We start from the raw sequence: 15,923 nt of genomic DNA, 5'->3' as shown, positions 1-15,923 counted from the left end.
TTTGGGAGGCTAAGGTTGAAGGATCACTTGAGGCCAGCAGTTTGAGACCATCCTGAACAATGTAGTGAGACCCTGCCTCTACAAAAAAAAAATAATAATAATTTTTTTTTTGAGATGGAGTCTTGCCCTGTTGCCCAGGCTGCAGTCTTGCCTGTTGCTCAGGCTGGCGTGGTCTTGGCTACTGCAACCTCTGCCTCCTGGGTTCAAGCGATTCTGCTGCCTCAGTCTCCTGAGTAGCTGGGATTACAGGTGCGCGCCACCACGCTCGGTTAATTTTTTGTATTTTTGGTAGAGATAGGGTTTCACCACATTGGCCATGCTGGTCTTGAACTCCTAACCTGAGGTGATCCGCTTTCCTCAGCCTCCCAAAGTGCTGGGATTATAGGTGTGAGCCACCGTGCCCGGCACAAAACAATTTTTAATAAAAAAGTAAAAATGTTGCTGACAGGTCATGTTACATATGAACTAGAAGTGACTGATTTAGCAAGGTAGAATTACCTTATCAAAATAGTTTTGGTTGATTGGTAGGGGAAGTGCCTGATTGTAGGGTAGAAAATTTAAGGGAAAGGAACCTATGGCAATGAGTATAGGCAACTCTTTTTTTTTTTTTTTTTTTTTTGAGATGGAGTCTCGCTCTGTTGCCCAGGCTGGAGTGCAGTGGCGCAATCTCAGCTCACTGCAAGCTCTGCCTCCTGGGTTCACGCCATTCTCCTGCCTCAGCCTCCCGAGTAGCTGGGACTACAGGCGCCCACTACCACACTTGGCTAATTTTTTGTATTTTTAGTAGAGATGAGATTTCACCGTGTTAGCCAGGATGGTCTCAATCTCCTGATCTCGTGATCTGCCCACTTCAGCCTCCCAAAGTGCTGGGATTACAGGCGTGAGCCACCGTGCCTGGTTGAGTATAGACAGCTCTTCAGAGAAACTTTGCTCAAGCAGATAAATGGAGGGAGGGTATGGCTTGAGAGGATTTTTGTGGTTGAAATTGGAGCGAATTTATATGCTGGCAACAGTGATCTGATAGAGAAGAAAATAGATGGTATTGAAAAGAGAGGAGAGGGCCGGGCGCGGTGGCTCAAGCCTGTAATCCCAGCACTTTGGGAGGCTGAGACGGGCGGATCACGAGGTCAGGAGATTGAGACCATCCTGGCTAACACCGTGAAACCCCGTCTCTACTAAAAAATACAAAAAAAATTAGCCGGGCGAGGTGGCAGGCGCCTGTAGTCCCAGCTACTCGGGAGGCTGAGGCAGGAGAATGGCGTAAACCCGGGAGGCGGAGATTGCAGTGAGCTGAGATCCGGCCACTGCACTCCAGCCTGGGCGACAGAGCCAGACTCCGTCTCAAAAAAAAAAAAAAAAAAAAAAGAAAAGAAAAGAGAGGAGAGATTTAGTGGAGAAATGTCTTTGGGTTTCGGAAAAGTGATAGGATGTAGCAGGAGATACTGGCCTTTGCTGGTTCAGAGCAGCAGGAAATCATACAGAATACGTGGGCCAAGTTGCAGGTAAGTGTGGTAGTGTAATGGTGGGAGCTTGTGGAAGTTGTCTTCTAGCTCCTGTTTTCTCAGTGGAATAGAAAGCAAGGTCCTCACGGGGGAAGTAATATTGGAGGTATGAATAGAAGGAAGGTATGAAAATAGGCATCTAGGAGAGGGAGTGTACCAAGAAACTGTATCATGACTGTCAGGCAATATTAAGGACTCACCTGAGGTAGGCAGACATGAATTTAAAGTGTTAAAAGTCCAGACACAGTGGCTCATGCCTATAATCCGGACACTTTGGAAGGCTGAGGTGGGCGGATCGCTTAAGCCCAGGTATTTGAGATTGGCTTGGGCAACATGGCAAGACCCTGTCTCTACAAACAATTTTAAAAAATGAAAAATTAGGCCGGGCGCAATGGCTCACACCTGTAATTCCAGCACTTTGGGAGGCTGAGGCAGGCGGATCACAAGGTCAGGAGATCGAGACCATCCTGGCTTAACACGGTGAAACCCCATCTCTACTAAAAATACAAAAAATTAGCTGCGCGTGGTGTCAGGTGCCTGTAGTCCCAGCTACTGGGGAGGCTGAGGCGAGAGAATGCCGTGAACCCCGGAGGAGGAGCTTGCAGTGAGCCGAGATTGCGCCACTGCACTCCAGCCTGGATGGCAGAGCGACACTCTGTCTCAAAAAAAAAAATAAAATAAAAAATTAGCTGGATGTGGTGGCATGTGCCTGCAGTCCCAGCTACTTGAGAAGCTGAGGTGGCAGGATTGTTTGAGCCCAGGAGGTCAAGGCTGCAGTGAGCTGTGATGGCACCACTGTGCTCCAGCCTGGATGACAGAGCGCAACTTTGTCTCCAAAAAATAAACAGTTACAACGAAAGTGGCTCTGTGTTGGCCGGGAGTGGTGTGGTTCACGCCTGTAATCCCAGCACTTTGAAAGGCCAAGGCAGGCAGATTACTTGACATCAGTAGTTCAAGACCAGCCTGGGCAACGTGGTGAAACCCTGTCTCTAGTAAAATTACAAAAATTAGCTGGGCATGGTGACTTGCGCCTGTAGTCCCAGCTACTCAAGAGGCTGAGGCAGGAGAATTGATCGAACCCGGGAGGTGGAGGTTGCAGTGAGCCAAGATCATGCCACGGCACTCCAGCCTGGGTGACAGAGCAAGACTCTGTCTTAAAAAAAAAAAAGCAAAACTGGGCCGGGCGCGGTGGCTCAAGCCTGTAATCCCAGCACTTTGGGAGGCCGAGACAGGCGGATCACGAGGTCAGGAGATCGAGACCATCCTGGCTAACACAGTCAAACCCCATCTCTACTAAAAATACAAAAAACTAGCCGGGCGAGGTGGCGGGCGCCTGTAGTCCCAGCTACTCAGGAGGCTGAGGCAGGAGAATGGCGGGAACCCGGGAGGCGGAGCTTGCAGTGAGCTGAGATCCAGCCACTGCACTCCAGCCTGGGTGACAGAGCGAGACTCCGTCTCAACAAAAAAAAAAAAAAAAAAAAAAACTGGAAAGTGGGTCTGTGTTTTTCTCTGGTCGCATTCAGCAGTATGGGTGCAGGTGTAAAACCGGTAAATGGAAGAACTAAGAGCAACTCTCGGACAACTTTTTAAAGAATCTAGACCTACTAAATGTTATGTTAACAAGCTTTACTATTAGCAGAGAATGCATACTGTTTTGGTCAACTTTGGTGAAAATTCTTTGTCTGATTCCTGTTGTCTCAGTTTAGGTGTGTGTTAGTTTGCATTGCTACTGCAATTTACCACGTATTTGATCATGTCTCAGGTTGATCTTCACTCGAAAGGGGGTACTTCGTGTGGAGGGGTTTCTAAGCCCCCAGCAAAGTGACCCTGATGCCATGAACCTGTGGATTCCCTCTTCCTCCCTAGCAGAAGGGATAGATCTAGAGACCTCAAAATACATCCTGGCCAATGTTGGGGACCAGTTCTGCCAGCTCGTAATGTCTGAGAAGGAGGCTATGATGATGGTGGAGCCACACCGTAAGTCACCTTCTCACTTGTCTTCCAGGTGCTCCTGGTGAAAAACTTCTATTTTCTTTCACTTAAAGGGAGGATTGGGGACAGTGGCAGATGGCATTTTCTATGAATGAATTAAGACCGATAAGATTTCTCTTTGTAGCAACCTGTAGTTGAGACCTTAACTATATCCAGCAGACCTCATTCTTTCAGTCTTTGGCAATTAACCAAAATCTCCTTCTCTACTTGCCTTTCATTTTTGTAGCACAACAGCCATAACATCCATTTAAATTCCCATTTGGGTTTGCTTCATTCTGAGTATTTTCAGTTTGCTTTGAACCAATTTCTATTAATAAGCTGTATGGTTTGTAAATAGATGGTGTGCTACTAGGTGCCATGTTTCATACCTAGAACCCACATTATTCATGCATTTCAAATATTTCCATGTCTGTAAGATACTATGCCCTATTTTCCAGACTAAGAAAAGTTATACTGTGAAATTATATCCTAAATTTCGTTTGTTTGTTTGTTTGTTTGTTTGTTTTGAGACGGAGTCTCACTCTGTCGCCCAGGCTGGAGAGCAATGGCGCGATCTCGGCTCACTGCAACCTCCACCTCCTGGGTTCACACCATTCTCCTGCCTCAGCCTCCTGAGTAGCTGGGACTACAGGCGCCCACCACCATGCCTAGCTAATTTTTTGTATTTTTAGTAGAGACAGGATTTCACTGTGTTAGCCAGGATGGTCTCAATCTCCTGACCTCGTGATCTGCCTGCCTCGGCCTCCCAAAGTGCTGGGATTACAGGCGTGAGCCACCATGCCTGGCCCTATATTCTAAATTTCAAGAGAGGAATCCTCTTATTTTGAAACTCCCCCAGTTAAAAATTTTTCAATTCGGCCGGGCGCGGTGGCTCAAGCCTGTAATCCCAGCACTTTGGGAGGCCGAGACGGGCGGATCACGAGGTCAGGAGATCGAGACCATCCTGGCTAATACGGTGAAACCCCGTCTCTACTAAAAAATAAAAAAAATTAGCCGGGCGAGGTGGCGGGCGCCTGTAGTCCCAGCTACTCGGGAGGCTGAGGCAGGAGAATGGCGTAAAACCCGGGAGGCGGAGCTTGCAGTGAGCTGAGATCCGGCCACTGCACTCCAGCCTAGGCGACAGAGCGAGACTCCGTCTCAAAAAAAAAAAAAAAAAAAATTTTTTTCAATTCCAGCTGGGCACAGTGGCTCACGCCTGTAATCTCAGAACTTTGGGAGGCAGAGGCAGGCGGATCATGAGGTCAGGAGTTCGAGACCAGCCTAACCAACATGGTGAAACCCCTTCTCTACTAAAAATACAAAATTTAGCTGGGCTTGGTGGCGGGTGCCTGTAATCCCAGCTACTTGGGAGGCTGAGGCAGGCGGATCGTTTGAACCCGGGAGGTGGAGGTTGCAGTGAGCCAAGATTGTGCCGTTGCACTCCAGCCTGGGTGGCAGGGCGAGACTCCATCTCAAAAAAAAAAATTATAAGTAAGTTGTACAGTCAGTTTGTTCAGAAATACTAGAAATTCTTGTATTTAGTTTCTCCCACAATTATAGAAACACAGACTTCATGAATCTTTGAGTTTTATTGTTGAACAAAATAACTTGAGTAGGGAATCAGTGGGTCTGGGGTCTTTTGCAATTAGTCAGGATGATCAATGCCAATTCTGTTTTGTCTTTCCACCAGAGAAAGTGGCATGGAAGCGAGCCGTGCGTGGTGTACGGGAGATGTGTGATGTGTGTGAAACAACTCTCTTCAACATCCACTGGGTTTGTCGCAAATGTGGATTTGGGGTCTGCCTTGACTGTTACCGGCTCAGGAAAAGCCGGCCACGCAGTGGTAAGTAAACATTGTCCTGTGCAGCTTGAAAGGTAACCTGGAGGTATGTCCTTGGTGTTGTGGGATTTGAAAATTGAGGCAGGAATGGGCTTATGTCTCTCTTTAGCTACTTGGCTTCATTCAACTTTGTTGTATTGTAAGATCTTAAAATGGCAAATAGTTAGCCTAGGAAGGCTGAAATAGGACAAGAAGGATTATTAATTTTCCCTTGTTTTGTTTTGTTTTTGTTTTTGTTTTAAGGCAGGTTCTTGCTCTGTCACCCAGGTTGGAATGCAGCAGCACAATCACAGCTTACTGCACCCTTGACCTCCTAGGCTCAAGAGATCCTCCTCGACATCTCAGAGTGCTGGGAATCACAGGCATGAGCCACCGTACCTGTGTTTTTTTTAAATAACATCTTTATTGAGGTATAATTCACATGCCATAAAATTCACCCTTTTTAATGTGTACAAGGCTTAGTGTGGTGGCTCATGCCTGTAATTCCAGCACTTTGAGAGGTTGAGATAGGAGGATCACTTGACGCCAGGGGTTTGAGTCTGGGCAACACAGCAAGACCCCATCTCTACAAAATAAAATATAATTAGCTAGCTAGACGTGGTGGCACATGCTTGTAGTCATAGCTACTCGGGAGGCTGAGGCAGGAGGATCACCTGAGCTCAGAGCATGAGGTTATAGTAAGCTGTGGTCATTCCAGCCTGGACAGCAGAGTGAGACCTGTCTAAAAATCAATTAATTAATTAATTAAATAAAGTAAATCTACAAGGTTGTACAGCCATCACCATTATCATCACCCCACACCCCACCTGACAACCCATACCTATTATCAGTCACTCCCCGTTCCTCCTCAGCCCTTGGCATCCGCTAGTCTGCTTTTCTCTTTTTTTTTTTTAGATTAATGCTATTTTAACAAGTAGTCTGCTTTCTGTCTCTGTAGATTTGCCTATTCTGGACATGTCATAAAAATAGAATCGGCCAGGCGCCATGGCTCACGCCCGTAATCCCAACACTTTGGGAGACCAAGGCAGGCGGATCCCAAGGTCAGGAGTTCAAGACCAGCCTGGCCAATATGGTGAAACCCCATCTCTACTAAAAATACAAAAATTAGCCGGGCATGGTGGTGTGTGCCTGTAATCCCAGCTACTCGAGAGGCTGAGGCAGGAGAGTCGCTTGAACCCGGGAGATGGAGATTGCAGTGAGCTGAAATCACACCGCTGCACTCCAGCCTAGGCAACACAGCAAGACTTCATCTCAAAAAAAAAAAAAAAAAAAATCATACACTATTGTGTCTGGTGCATAGCTAAGTAACTTGCTAAACAGTTTGATTCTTCCAAGGCTTGCTTTATACTTTATTATGCCTTCTGTGACTAGCCCTTTTCACTTAGTGTAATGTTTTAAAGTTTCATCTGTGTTTTAGCACATGTGAACCATTCATCATTCCTTTGCATTGCCAAATAATACTCCTTTTTTGGATATACTACATTTTGTTTATTTACCAATTGATGGACTTTTGGGTTGCCTCCACATTTGGCTATCATGAATAGTGGTACTGTGAACATTTGTGTACAGTTTTTTTGTGTGAATCTATGGTTGCATTTCTCTTGAGTATATATATATATAGGAGTGGAATTGTCTAGGGCATATGACAATTCAACTTTTAACCTTTTGAGGAACTGCCAGACTATATTTTAAAGTAGCTGCAGTGTTTTACAATCCCACCAGCAATGTATGAGGGAATTTTCCACATTCTTGCCAACACTTTGTCCTTTGTCTTTTTTGTTACAGCCATCACAGTGGCTGTGAAGTAGTATCTCATTGTGTCGTTTTGATTTGCTTTCCCCTGGTGACTAACGATGTTGAGTATCTTTTCTTGTGCTTTTTTTGTTTGTTTGTTTGTTTTTAAGAAAGGGTCTCGCTTTGGCAGTCAGGCTGGAGTGCGGTGGCATGATCATGGCTCATTGCAGCCTCATTCTCCTGTGCCCAAGCAGTTCTCCCATCTAAGCTTCCTGCATAGCTGGGACTACAGGCATGTGCTGCCATGCCTGGCTTATTTTTTTGGTAGAGATGGAGTCTTGCTACATTGCCCAATCTGGTCTCTAATTCCCAGGCTCAAGTGATCCTCCTGCCTTGGCCTCCCAAACTGTTGGAATTATAGGTGTAAGTCACTGTGGCCAGCCATTTGTTTATTTTCTTATGAAAAATGTCTTTTCAAATTATTTGCTGCCCTTGGTTCTTGCTTTATCTTATTACATGCCAAAAACCCTCCTTACCCCTTGACTTTTTCATTCTTCCCTCTTCAGAGGTACAATATAATCATTGTACAATGGTTTAGAGTTTAGGCTACTGTGATGTGACACCTATTTCTACCTCTTATTGTACCAATGATTGTATTTTGGGCTAGTTACTTAATCCTGCAGAGCCTCAGGTTTCTTGTCTGCAAAACAAAGATATCAGTACTTCCCTCACAGCTTTGTTGTTTTGAATGAGATGTTGTATGTAACGTGGTTAGAACAGGACCTGACGGCCGGGCGCGGTGGCTCAAGCCTGTAATCCCAGCACTTTGGGAGGCCGAGACTGGCGGATCACGAGGTCAGGAGATCGAGACCATCCTGGCTAACCCGGTGAAACCCCGTCTCTACTAAAAAATACAAAAAACTAGCCGGGCGAGGTGGCGGGCGCCTGTAGTCCCAGCTACTCCGGAGGCTGAGGCAGGAGAATGGCAGGAACCCGGGAGGCGGAGCTTGCAGTGAGCTAAGATCCGGCCACCGCACTCCAGCCTGGGTGACAGAGCGAGACTCCGTCTCAAAAAAAAAAAAAAAAAAAGAACAGGACCTGACACCCACCAGGTATTCCATAAATGTTAGCTGCTAGAGTATTCTCCTCCCGCCCATGAAAGATTAACTGCCGCAGGTTTTTGACGTCGAACAACAGGCAACATGGGACTGTTATCTCTGAGAGAAGGGGAAAAAACAAGATAATCCCTACAGTTGCCCTGGCTTACTGCTTAGGTACAGTTTCTAGCTATAGCAAGGGAAAGATAACCGAAACAGAAACTGCCAACCTTACTGACTAGAGACAGAGATGACAGTCTGAGAAGAGTAAGGCAAAGTGCTAAAAAGGTTAGAACTGCACAGAGATCTACAGAGAGCCTCTTGGTTTTTTGCCTATATAGTAATCTGGGCATGAATGAGATGAAACTCCACAAAGCCCAAGATGGAACCTTCAGAAAGCAGTTGACTGAATAATTCACAAAATTCATGATTTGTATTCCCACCAGCCAATGTGAAGAGTAGTGGGACTAATTTAGTCTCAGAATAAAAACTATTCTGGAGCCTCCATAACAAAGTATAAAGCAAGCCTTGGAAGAATCAAACTGATCAGCAAGTTACTTAATTGTGCACCACACTAACACCAAATACCCTTTAAAGGAATAAAGGAGCATCCTTCAAACAAAACCCATTACCGAGAAAAATAAGTCACAAAGCCTTGCATTTAATCAGTAATTATCAAGTGTGCAAAAATACCAACTTACATGACCAGTAAGCTGAGGAGGGGTAATCAATCAATAGGAAAAAACCCCAGAATGACAGTGAAATAGAAAAGAACCAGCCTGGCACAGTGGCTCATGCCTGTAATCTCAGAACTTTGGGAGGCCCAGGCAGGTGGATAACCTGAGGTCAGGAGTTCGAGACCAGCCTCTCCAACATGGTGAAACCCTGTCTCCACGAAAAATACAAAAAATTAGTCAGGCTTAGTGGCGGGTGCCTGTAATCCCAGCTACTCGGGAGGCTAAGGCAGGAGAATCACTTGAATCTGGGAGGTAGAGGTTGCAGTGAGCCAAGATCATGCCATTGCACTCCAGCCTGGGCAACAAGAGCGAAACTCTGTCTCAGAAAAAAAAAAAAAAAAAAAATAGAAAAGAACCTTAAGCCAGGTATGGGGGCTCACACCTGTAATCCCAGCACTTTGGGAGGCTGAAGTGGGAGGATCACTTACGCCCAGGGGTTCCAATTCCAGCCTGGGCAATATAGCAAGACCCCATTTCAACAACAACAACAAAAACTTTAATGTAGCTACTATACATCTTATACATATGATTAAGGATTTAAAGAAAAACATGATGTGATGAGGAGAGAAAAAGAAGATACATAAAGGCCCAAATGAAAACTTACAGAGATGAAAAATATCTCCGATATTTACACCAGATGAGATTAACAGCAGATTTGATAATATAGAAGAAAAAAAAAGACTAAACTTGCAGACACGACAAAAGAAACTATCTAAAACAAAGCACAGAGAAAAATGACCTACATTTATTAATTGAAGAATGCTTTGTAGAGCTGCAGGAAATATCAGGTGGTCTACCAAACATACAAGTAGAGTTTCAGAAAGAAAGAGTGGGAGAGCAGAGACAGAAAAAATATTTAAATAAAAGCAAAAAATTTCCAGATTTGGTAAAAATTATGTACAGACAAAATTAACAAATTCCAAACAGTAGAAGCATTAAGAAAACCACACCAAAGCACATTTTGTGTAGAGTAACAAAGGTAAGAATGAAAGCCTGGATGGGCACCGTGGCTCATGCCTGTAATCCCAGCACTTTTGGAGACCAAGGTGGGTGGATCACCTGAGGTCAGGAGGTGGAGACCAACCTGGCCAATATGGTGAAATCCTGTCTCTACTAAAGATACAAAATTAGCCGGGTGTGGTGGCACATGCCTGTAGTCCCAGCTACTCGGGAGGCTGAGGCAGGAGAATCGCTTGAACTTGGAAAGCGGAGGTTGAGGTGAGCCGAGGTCGTGCCATTGCACTTCAGCCTGGGCAACAAGAGCAAAACTCCGTCTCAAAAAAAAAAAAAAAAAAAGAATGACAGCCAATTTGTTAGAAGTCCTATAGGCCAGAAGACAACAGAAAACAATGGAATGAACTTTTTTGTTTTGTTTTGTTTTTTCTTTTTTTTTCTTGAGATGGAGTCTCACTGTCGCCCAGGCTAGAATGCAGGGGCGCGATCTGGGCTCACTATAACCTCCGCCTCCTGAGTTCAAGCTATTTTCCTGCCTCAGCCCCTTCAAGTAGCTGGGATTACAGGCGTGTGCCACCATGCCCTGCTAAATTTTTTTTTTTTTTTTGTATTTTTAATAGAGTCAGGGTTTTGCCAAGTTAATTAATCAGGCTCATCTCAAACTCCTGATTACAGATGTGAGCCACTGTGCCCGGCCTACAAAATTTTTTTTTTTTTTTTTTGAGACGGAGTGTTGCACTGTCAACCAGGCTGGAGTGCGGTGGTGCGATCTCGGCTCACTGCAACCTCTGCCTCCCAGGTTCAAGTGATTCTGCTGCCTCAGCTTCCCAAGTAGCTGGGATTACAGGTTACTGCCACCACGCCTGGCTATACAAAAATTAGCTAGGTTTGGTGGCACGCACCTGTAACCCCAGCCACTTGGGAGGCTAGGGCAGGAGAATCGTTTGAACCCGGGAGGTGGAGGTTGCAGTGGGCTGAGATGGTGCCACTGCACTCCAGCCCGGGAGACAGAGATAGACACTGTCTGAAAAAAAAAAAAAATTTATTGGCATAATAATGTTCATTTTACTTATCCTTTTAATGTCTAAAAGATCTGTATTGTGGTCCTCATATTCTTTTTTTTATTATAAAAGAGATAGGGTCTCACTATGTTCCCCTGCTGGTCTCAAACTCCTGGATTCAAGTGACCCTCCCACCTAAGACTCTCAAGTAGATGAGAGTATAGGCACACGTCACTGTGCCTTCATCTCTCATTGGTAAACTGTATATTCTCTTTTTTATCATGTAGGCAGAAGATTAGTACATATAAAATATCTTTTTCTCATTTATACTCTTTTTTTTTTTTTTGAGACGGAGTCTCGCTCTGTCGCCCAGACTGGAGTGCAGTGGCCGGATCTCAGCTCACTGCAAGCTCCGCCTCCCAGGTTTAGGCCATTCTCCTGGCTCAGCCTCCGGAGTAGCTGGGACTACAGGCGCCCGCCACCTCGCCCGGCTATTTTTTTTTTTTTTGTATTTTTTAGTAGAGACGGGGTTTCACAGTGTTGGCCAGGATGGTCTCAATCTCCTGACCTCGTGATCCGCCCGTCTCGGCCTCCCAAAGTGCTGGGATTACAGGCTTGAGCCACCGCGCCCAGCCCACTCAGTGAGTTTTAAAAATCTTTGCTCTTAAACTCCTAAAAAAAAAAGAGAGAGAGAAAGAAAGAAATTGAATTTGCAGTTTCAAAAACCTTTCAACAAAGAAAACTTAAGGTCTAGATGGTGGCCTTACTGGTAAATTACAGCAAACGTTTAAGGAGGAAGTAATACCAACTATGCACACAGTCTTTCAGAAAATAGGAGGAAACACTTACCAGCTTGTTTTATGAAGCCAGCATTATACTAACATCAAAACCAAATAAAGATGTAAGAAGCATAGAAAGTTACAACCCCAGTATCCGTTATGAACATAGATGTAAAAATAGATGTAAAAATGTTTTATAAAACTTAAGCAAGTTTGAGTCGAGATAATAAAAAGAATAATACATCATGAACAAATGGGGTTCACTTGAAAATCAGTGCAGTCCACTATATTAGTAGACTAAAAAATAACCACATGATCTCAAGATATAGCAGAAAAATCATTTGTCTAAATTATCAAAAACCTAGGCTATGCATTCTTATCAGGTGAAAATCGGCTCTTGCTGGGGAGGGAGAATCTAAAATGTTAAAAATTTTTTGTGCCCTTTCAGGGGGCCATAATACATAAACAGATATACAGTATATCTGGTATTAAAATTTCTTGGGTGGAGAGCACAGTGACCACAAAACAAAGTCTGAAAAGGCTCTTTGGAGAATGATAATGAAATAATGTTTGAAAAACACAACTGTGTATGAGTAGAATATCATATGTAATATGAAAGATTGACTTCTTCCTCTTAGGTTCGGGAACAAAGCAAGGATGTCTGTTTTTGTAACTTCTATTCAGTATTTTACTGGAGTTAGTGGTCAGTATGAAGAAATAAAGGGGAAAAGGAAAACAAAAAGAGACATACAGATTGGAAAGCGGTAAAATGGTTTTTATTCTCAGACAACATGATCATCTATTTAGAAATGCAGAGATCTACAAAAAAGCTAATTAATGAGTTTTTTTTCAGTGTTACAGGATACAAAGTCAACATACAAAGATCGATTATTTTTCTGTATAATAGCAGTGAACAATTAGAAATTGAAATGTAATGGGAGGTTGAAGCAGGAGAATTCCTTGAACCTGGGAGGCGGAAGCTTTAGTGAGCCAAGATTGCATCGCAGCGTTATTTACAATAGCATCATAAAATCATGAAGTGCTTGGGGACAAATTTAGCCAATACCTACAAGACACATACACTGAAGACTACAACATATTACTGAGAGAAATTAAAGAATATCTAAATAAATGAAGAGGTGTACCATATTTGTGGATCTGAAGATTGAATATGGGCTGCGTGTGGTGGCTCATGTCTAATCCTAGCACTTTGGGAAGCTGAAGTGGGAGAATCACTTGAGGCCAGGAGTTTGAGACCAGCCTGGGCAACACAGCAAGATCCCATCTCTACAAAAAGAAAAGATAAAGAAAAATAATAATAATAATGAAAAATAGGCTGGGCACTGTGGCTCACTCACGCTTGTAATCCCAGCACTTTGGGAGGCCACCTGAGGTCGGGAGTTCGAGATCGGCCTTACCAACATGGAGAAACCCTGTCTCTACTAAAAATACAAAATTAGTCAGGCATGGTGGCACATGCCTATAATCCCAGCTCCTTGGGAGCCTGAGGCAGGAGAATCGCTTGAACCCAGGAGGCAGAGGTTGCGGTGAGCAGAGATCATGCCATTGCACTCCAGCCTGGGCAACGAGCGAAACTCCGTCTTAAAAAAAAAGAAAAGAAAAAAATAGAGGATTGAATACTAAGATATTACTTCTTCTAAATTGATATGTAATTAAATGCAATTCCAAATCAAAGTCTCAGTAGGCCATTTTGTAGAAATTGACAAGATGATTCTGAAATGTATATGAAATACAGAGGATCTAGAATAACCAAAACAATTTTGAAATAGATTCAAGTTGAAGGACTTGTACTACATTTCAAGAATTAATATTAAAGCTACGGTAATCAAGACACTGTGGTAAGGGAACAGAAAACAATCTAGAAGTAAACCCACACCTACATAATCAACTGTGACAAAGGTGCCAAGGTAGTTCAGTAGGGGAAAGGATAGCCCTTTCATAAATGGTACTGGAACAACTGTATATCCATATTCAAAGAAAAAAAGAGGAACCTCTCTCTTTACCTCTTACCATATGCAAAATACTAACTCTTGGTGGACCATAGGCCTAAACATAAAAGCTAAAACTAAAACTTCTAGAAAGAAATATTTGTATCCTTGCACTAGACAAATATTTCTTAGAACACAATGCAAATGAAAAACAAATATAAAAGTTTATTTTTTATTCTTAATTTTTTTTTTTTTTTTTTTGTGAGACAGTCTCACCCTGTCACCCAGGCTGGAGTGCAGTGGTGCAATCTTAGCTCACTGCAGCCTCCACCTCCCAGGATCAAGCGATCCTCTTGCCTCAGCCTCCCGAGCAGTCAGGATTACAGGTGCCCGCCACCACACCCAGCCAATTTTTTCATATTTTTAGTAGAGATAGGGTTTCACCATGTTGGCCAGGCTGGTCTCCAACTCCTGAGCTCAGGTGATCCACCTGCCTCGGCCTCCCAAAGTGCTGGGATTACAGGCACGAGCTGTTGTGCCCGGCCTAATATACAAGTTTGAAACTTTACCTTTTCAGAAGACATGTTAAGGCTGGGCACGGTGGACTCATGCTTGTAATCCCAGCACTTTGGGAGGCCGAGGCAGGTGGATCACCTGAGGTCAGGATTTCAAGACCAGCCTGGCCAACATGATGAAACCCTGTCCCTACTAAAAATACAGAGAATTAGCCGAGCATGGTGGCAGGCACCTGTAATCCCAGCTGCTCAGGAAGCTGAGGCAGGAGGATCACTTCAACCCAGGAGGCGGAGGTTGCGGTGAACCGAGATTGCACCACTGCACTCCAGCTGGGCAAAAGAGTGAGACCCCGTCTCCAAAAAAAAAAAAGACACATTTAAGAAAATAGCCCAGGCACAGTGGCTTATAACCTGTAATCCCAACAGTTACGGAGGCCAAGGCAGTGGGATTGCTTGAGCCCAGGAGTTCAGGACCAGCCTAGGCGACATAGGGAGACCTCATCTCTACAAAAAAACATTTAAAAATTAGCGAGATGTGGTGGCTTTCACTTGTGGTCCCAGCTACTCAGGAGGCTGAGGTGGGAGAATTATTTAACCCTGGGAGGTTGAGGCTGCAGTGAGCCATGATTGTGCCATTGCACTCCAGCCTGGGTGACAGAGTGAGACCCTGTCTCCAAAAAGCAAATGAAAAGCTACTGTGCATAGTGGTGTACACCTATAATCCCAGCTACTTGGGAGGCTGAGACAGAAGGATCGCTAGAGTCCAGCAGGAGTTTGATACCAGCCTGGGCAAACAAGCCCGTTTTTTTGTTATTGTTGTTCTGTTTTGGTTTGGTTTTGTAGAAATGGGGTCTCACTGTGTTGCCTGTCCTGGTCTTTAACTCTTATGCTCAAACAGTTCTTCCACATTGGCCTTCCAAAGTGCTACAGGTATGAGCCACCATGCCAGCCCAAGCTAGTTTTAAAAAGGTTTGAACAGATACCTCACCAAAAAAGATAGATCGATGACAGATAAGTACATGGGAAAAATTGTAATTCATTTGGGAAATATAAATTAAAACCATAATGAAAAATCATTATGTCTACTAGAATGGTTAAAATTTTTAAAACTGACAGTATCAGCTGGGCGCAGCGGCTCATACCTGTAATCCCAGCACTTTGGGAGGCCAACGCGGGTGGATCATGGGGTCAGGAGATTGAGACCATCCTGGCTAACATGATGAAACGCTGTCTCTAGGAAAAACACAAAAAATTAGCTGGGCATAGTGGCACGTGCCTGTAGTCTCAGCGACTCGGGAGGCGGAGGCAGGAGAATTGCTTGAACCTGGGAGGCGGAGGTTGCAGTGAGCCGAGATCTCGCCACTGCACTCCAGCCTGGGCGACAGAGTAAGACTCCATCTCAAAAGAAACAAAACCGGACAGTATCAAGTATTATCAAGGATGTGGAAGAAGTAGACCTCTTAAATATTGCTGGTAGGAATGCAGATTGGTACCATCACTTTGGAAAGCAATAAGTTCATTTCTTACAAAGTTATAAAACTAAAATTTACCATATGACCTAGCATCCCACTGCTAGGTATTTACAAGAGAAATGAAAACATTTCCCCAAAAAGACCTATACATCAATGTTTATATCCGCTTTATTTTTTTTGTTGTTTTTTGTTTTTCAGACAGTGTCTCTTTGTGTTGCCCAGGCTGGAGTGCAGTGGAGCAATCTCTGCTCCCTGCAGCCTCCACCTCCCAGGCTCAAACAGTCCTCCTACCTCAGTCTCCCAAGTAGCTGGGGCCACAGGCATGCACCACCACACTTGGCTAGTTTTTTTTTTTTTTTTTTGTCATGTTGC

General features: G+C 44.2%; 1 protein-coding gene across 1 annotated transcript in view; it reads left to right on the top strand.

Moving 5' to 3' along the window:
* Positions 1–15,923, top strand: part of KDM3B (lysine demethylase 3B) — an 85,829-nt gene that overhangs the window by 45,164 nt on the left and 24,742 nt on the right. The window contains exons 10-11 of the mRNA XM_033181090.1: positions 3,265–3,479; positions 5,164–5,316. Coding sequence (XP_033036981.1) covers positions 3,265–3,479; positions 5,164–5,316 — 368 coding nt within the window. The remainder of the gene's footprint in view (positions 1–3,264; positions 3,480–5,163; positions 5,317–15,923) is intronic.

The sequence above is a fragment of the Trachypithecus francoisi genome, unplaced genomic scaffold, assembly GCF_009764315.1.
Source record: "Trachypithecus francoisi isolate TF-2019V2 unplaced genomic scaffold, Tfra_2.0 Lachesis_group2, whole genome shotgun sequence".
In the NCBI taxonomy this organism is placed as follows: Eukaryota; Metazoa; Chordata; class Mammalia; order Primates; family Cercopithecidae; genus Trachypithecus; species Trachypithecus francoisi.
Note: the sequence above shows the minus strand (reverse complement) of the source record. Positions and strands in the feature narration are given on the sequence as shown.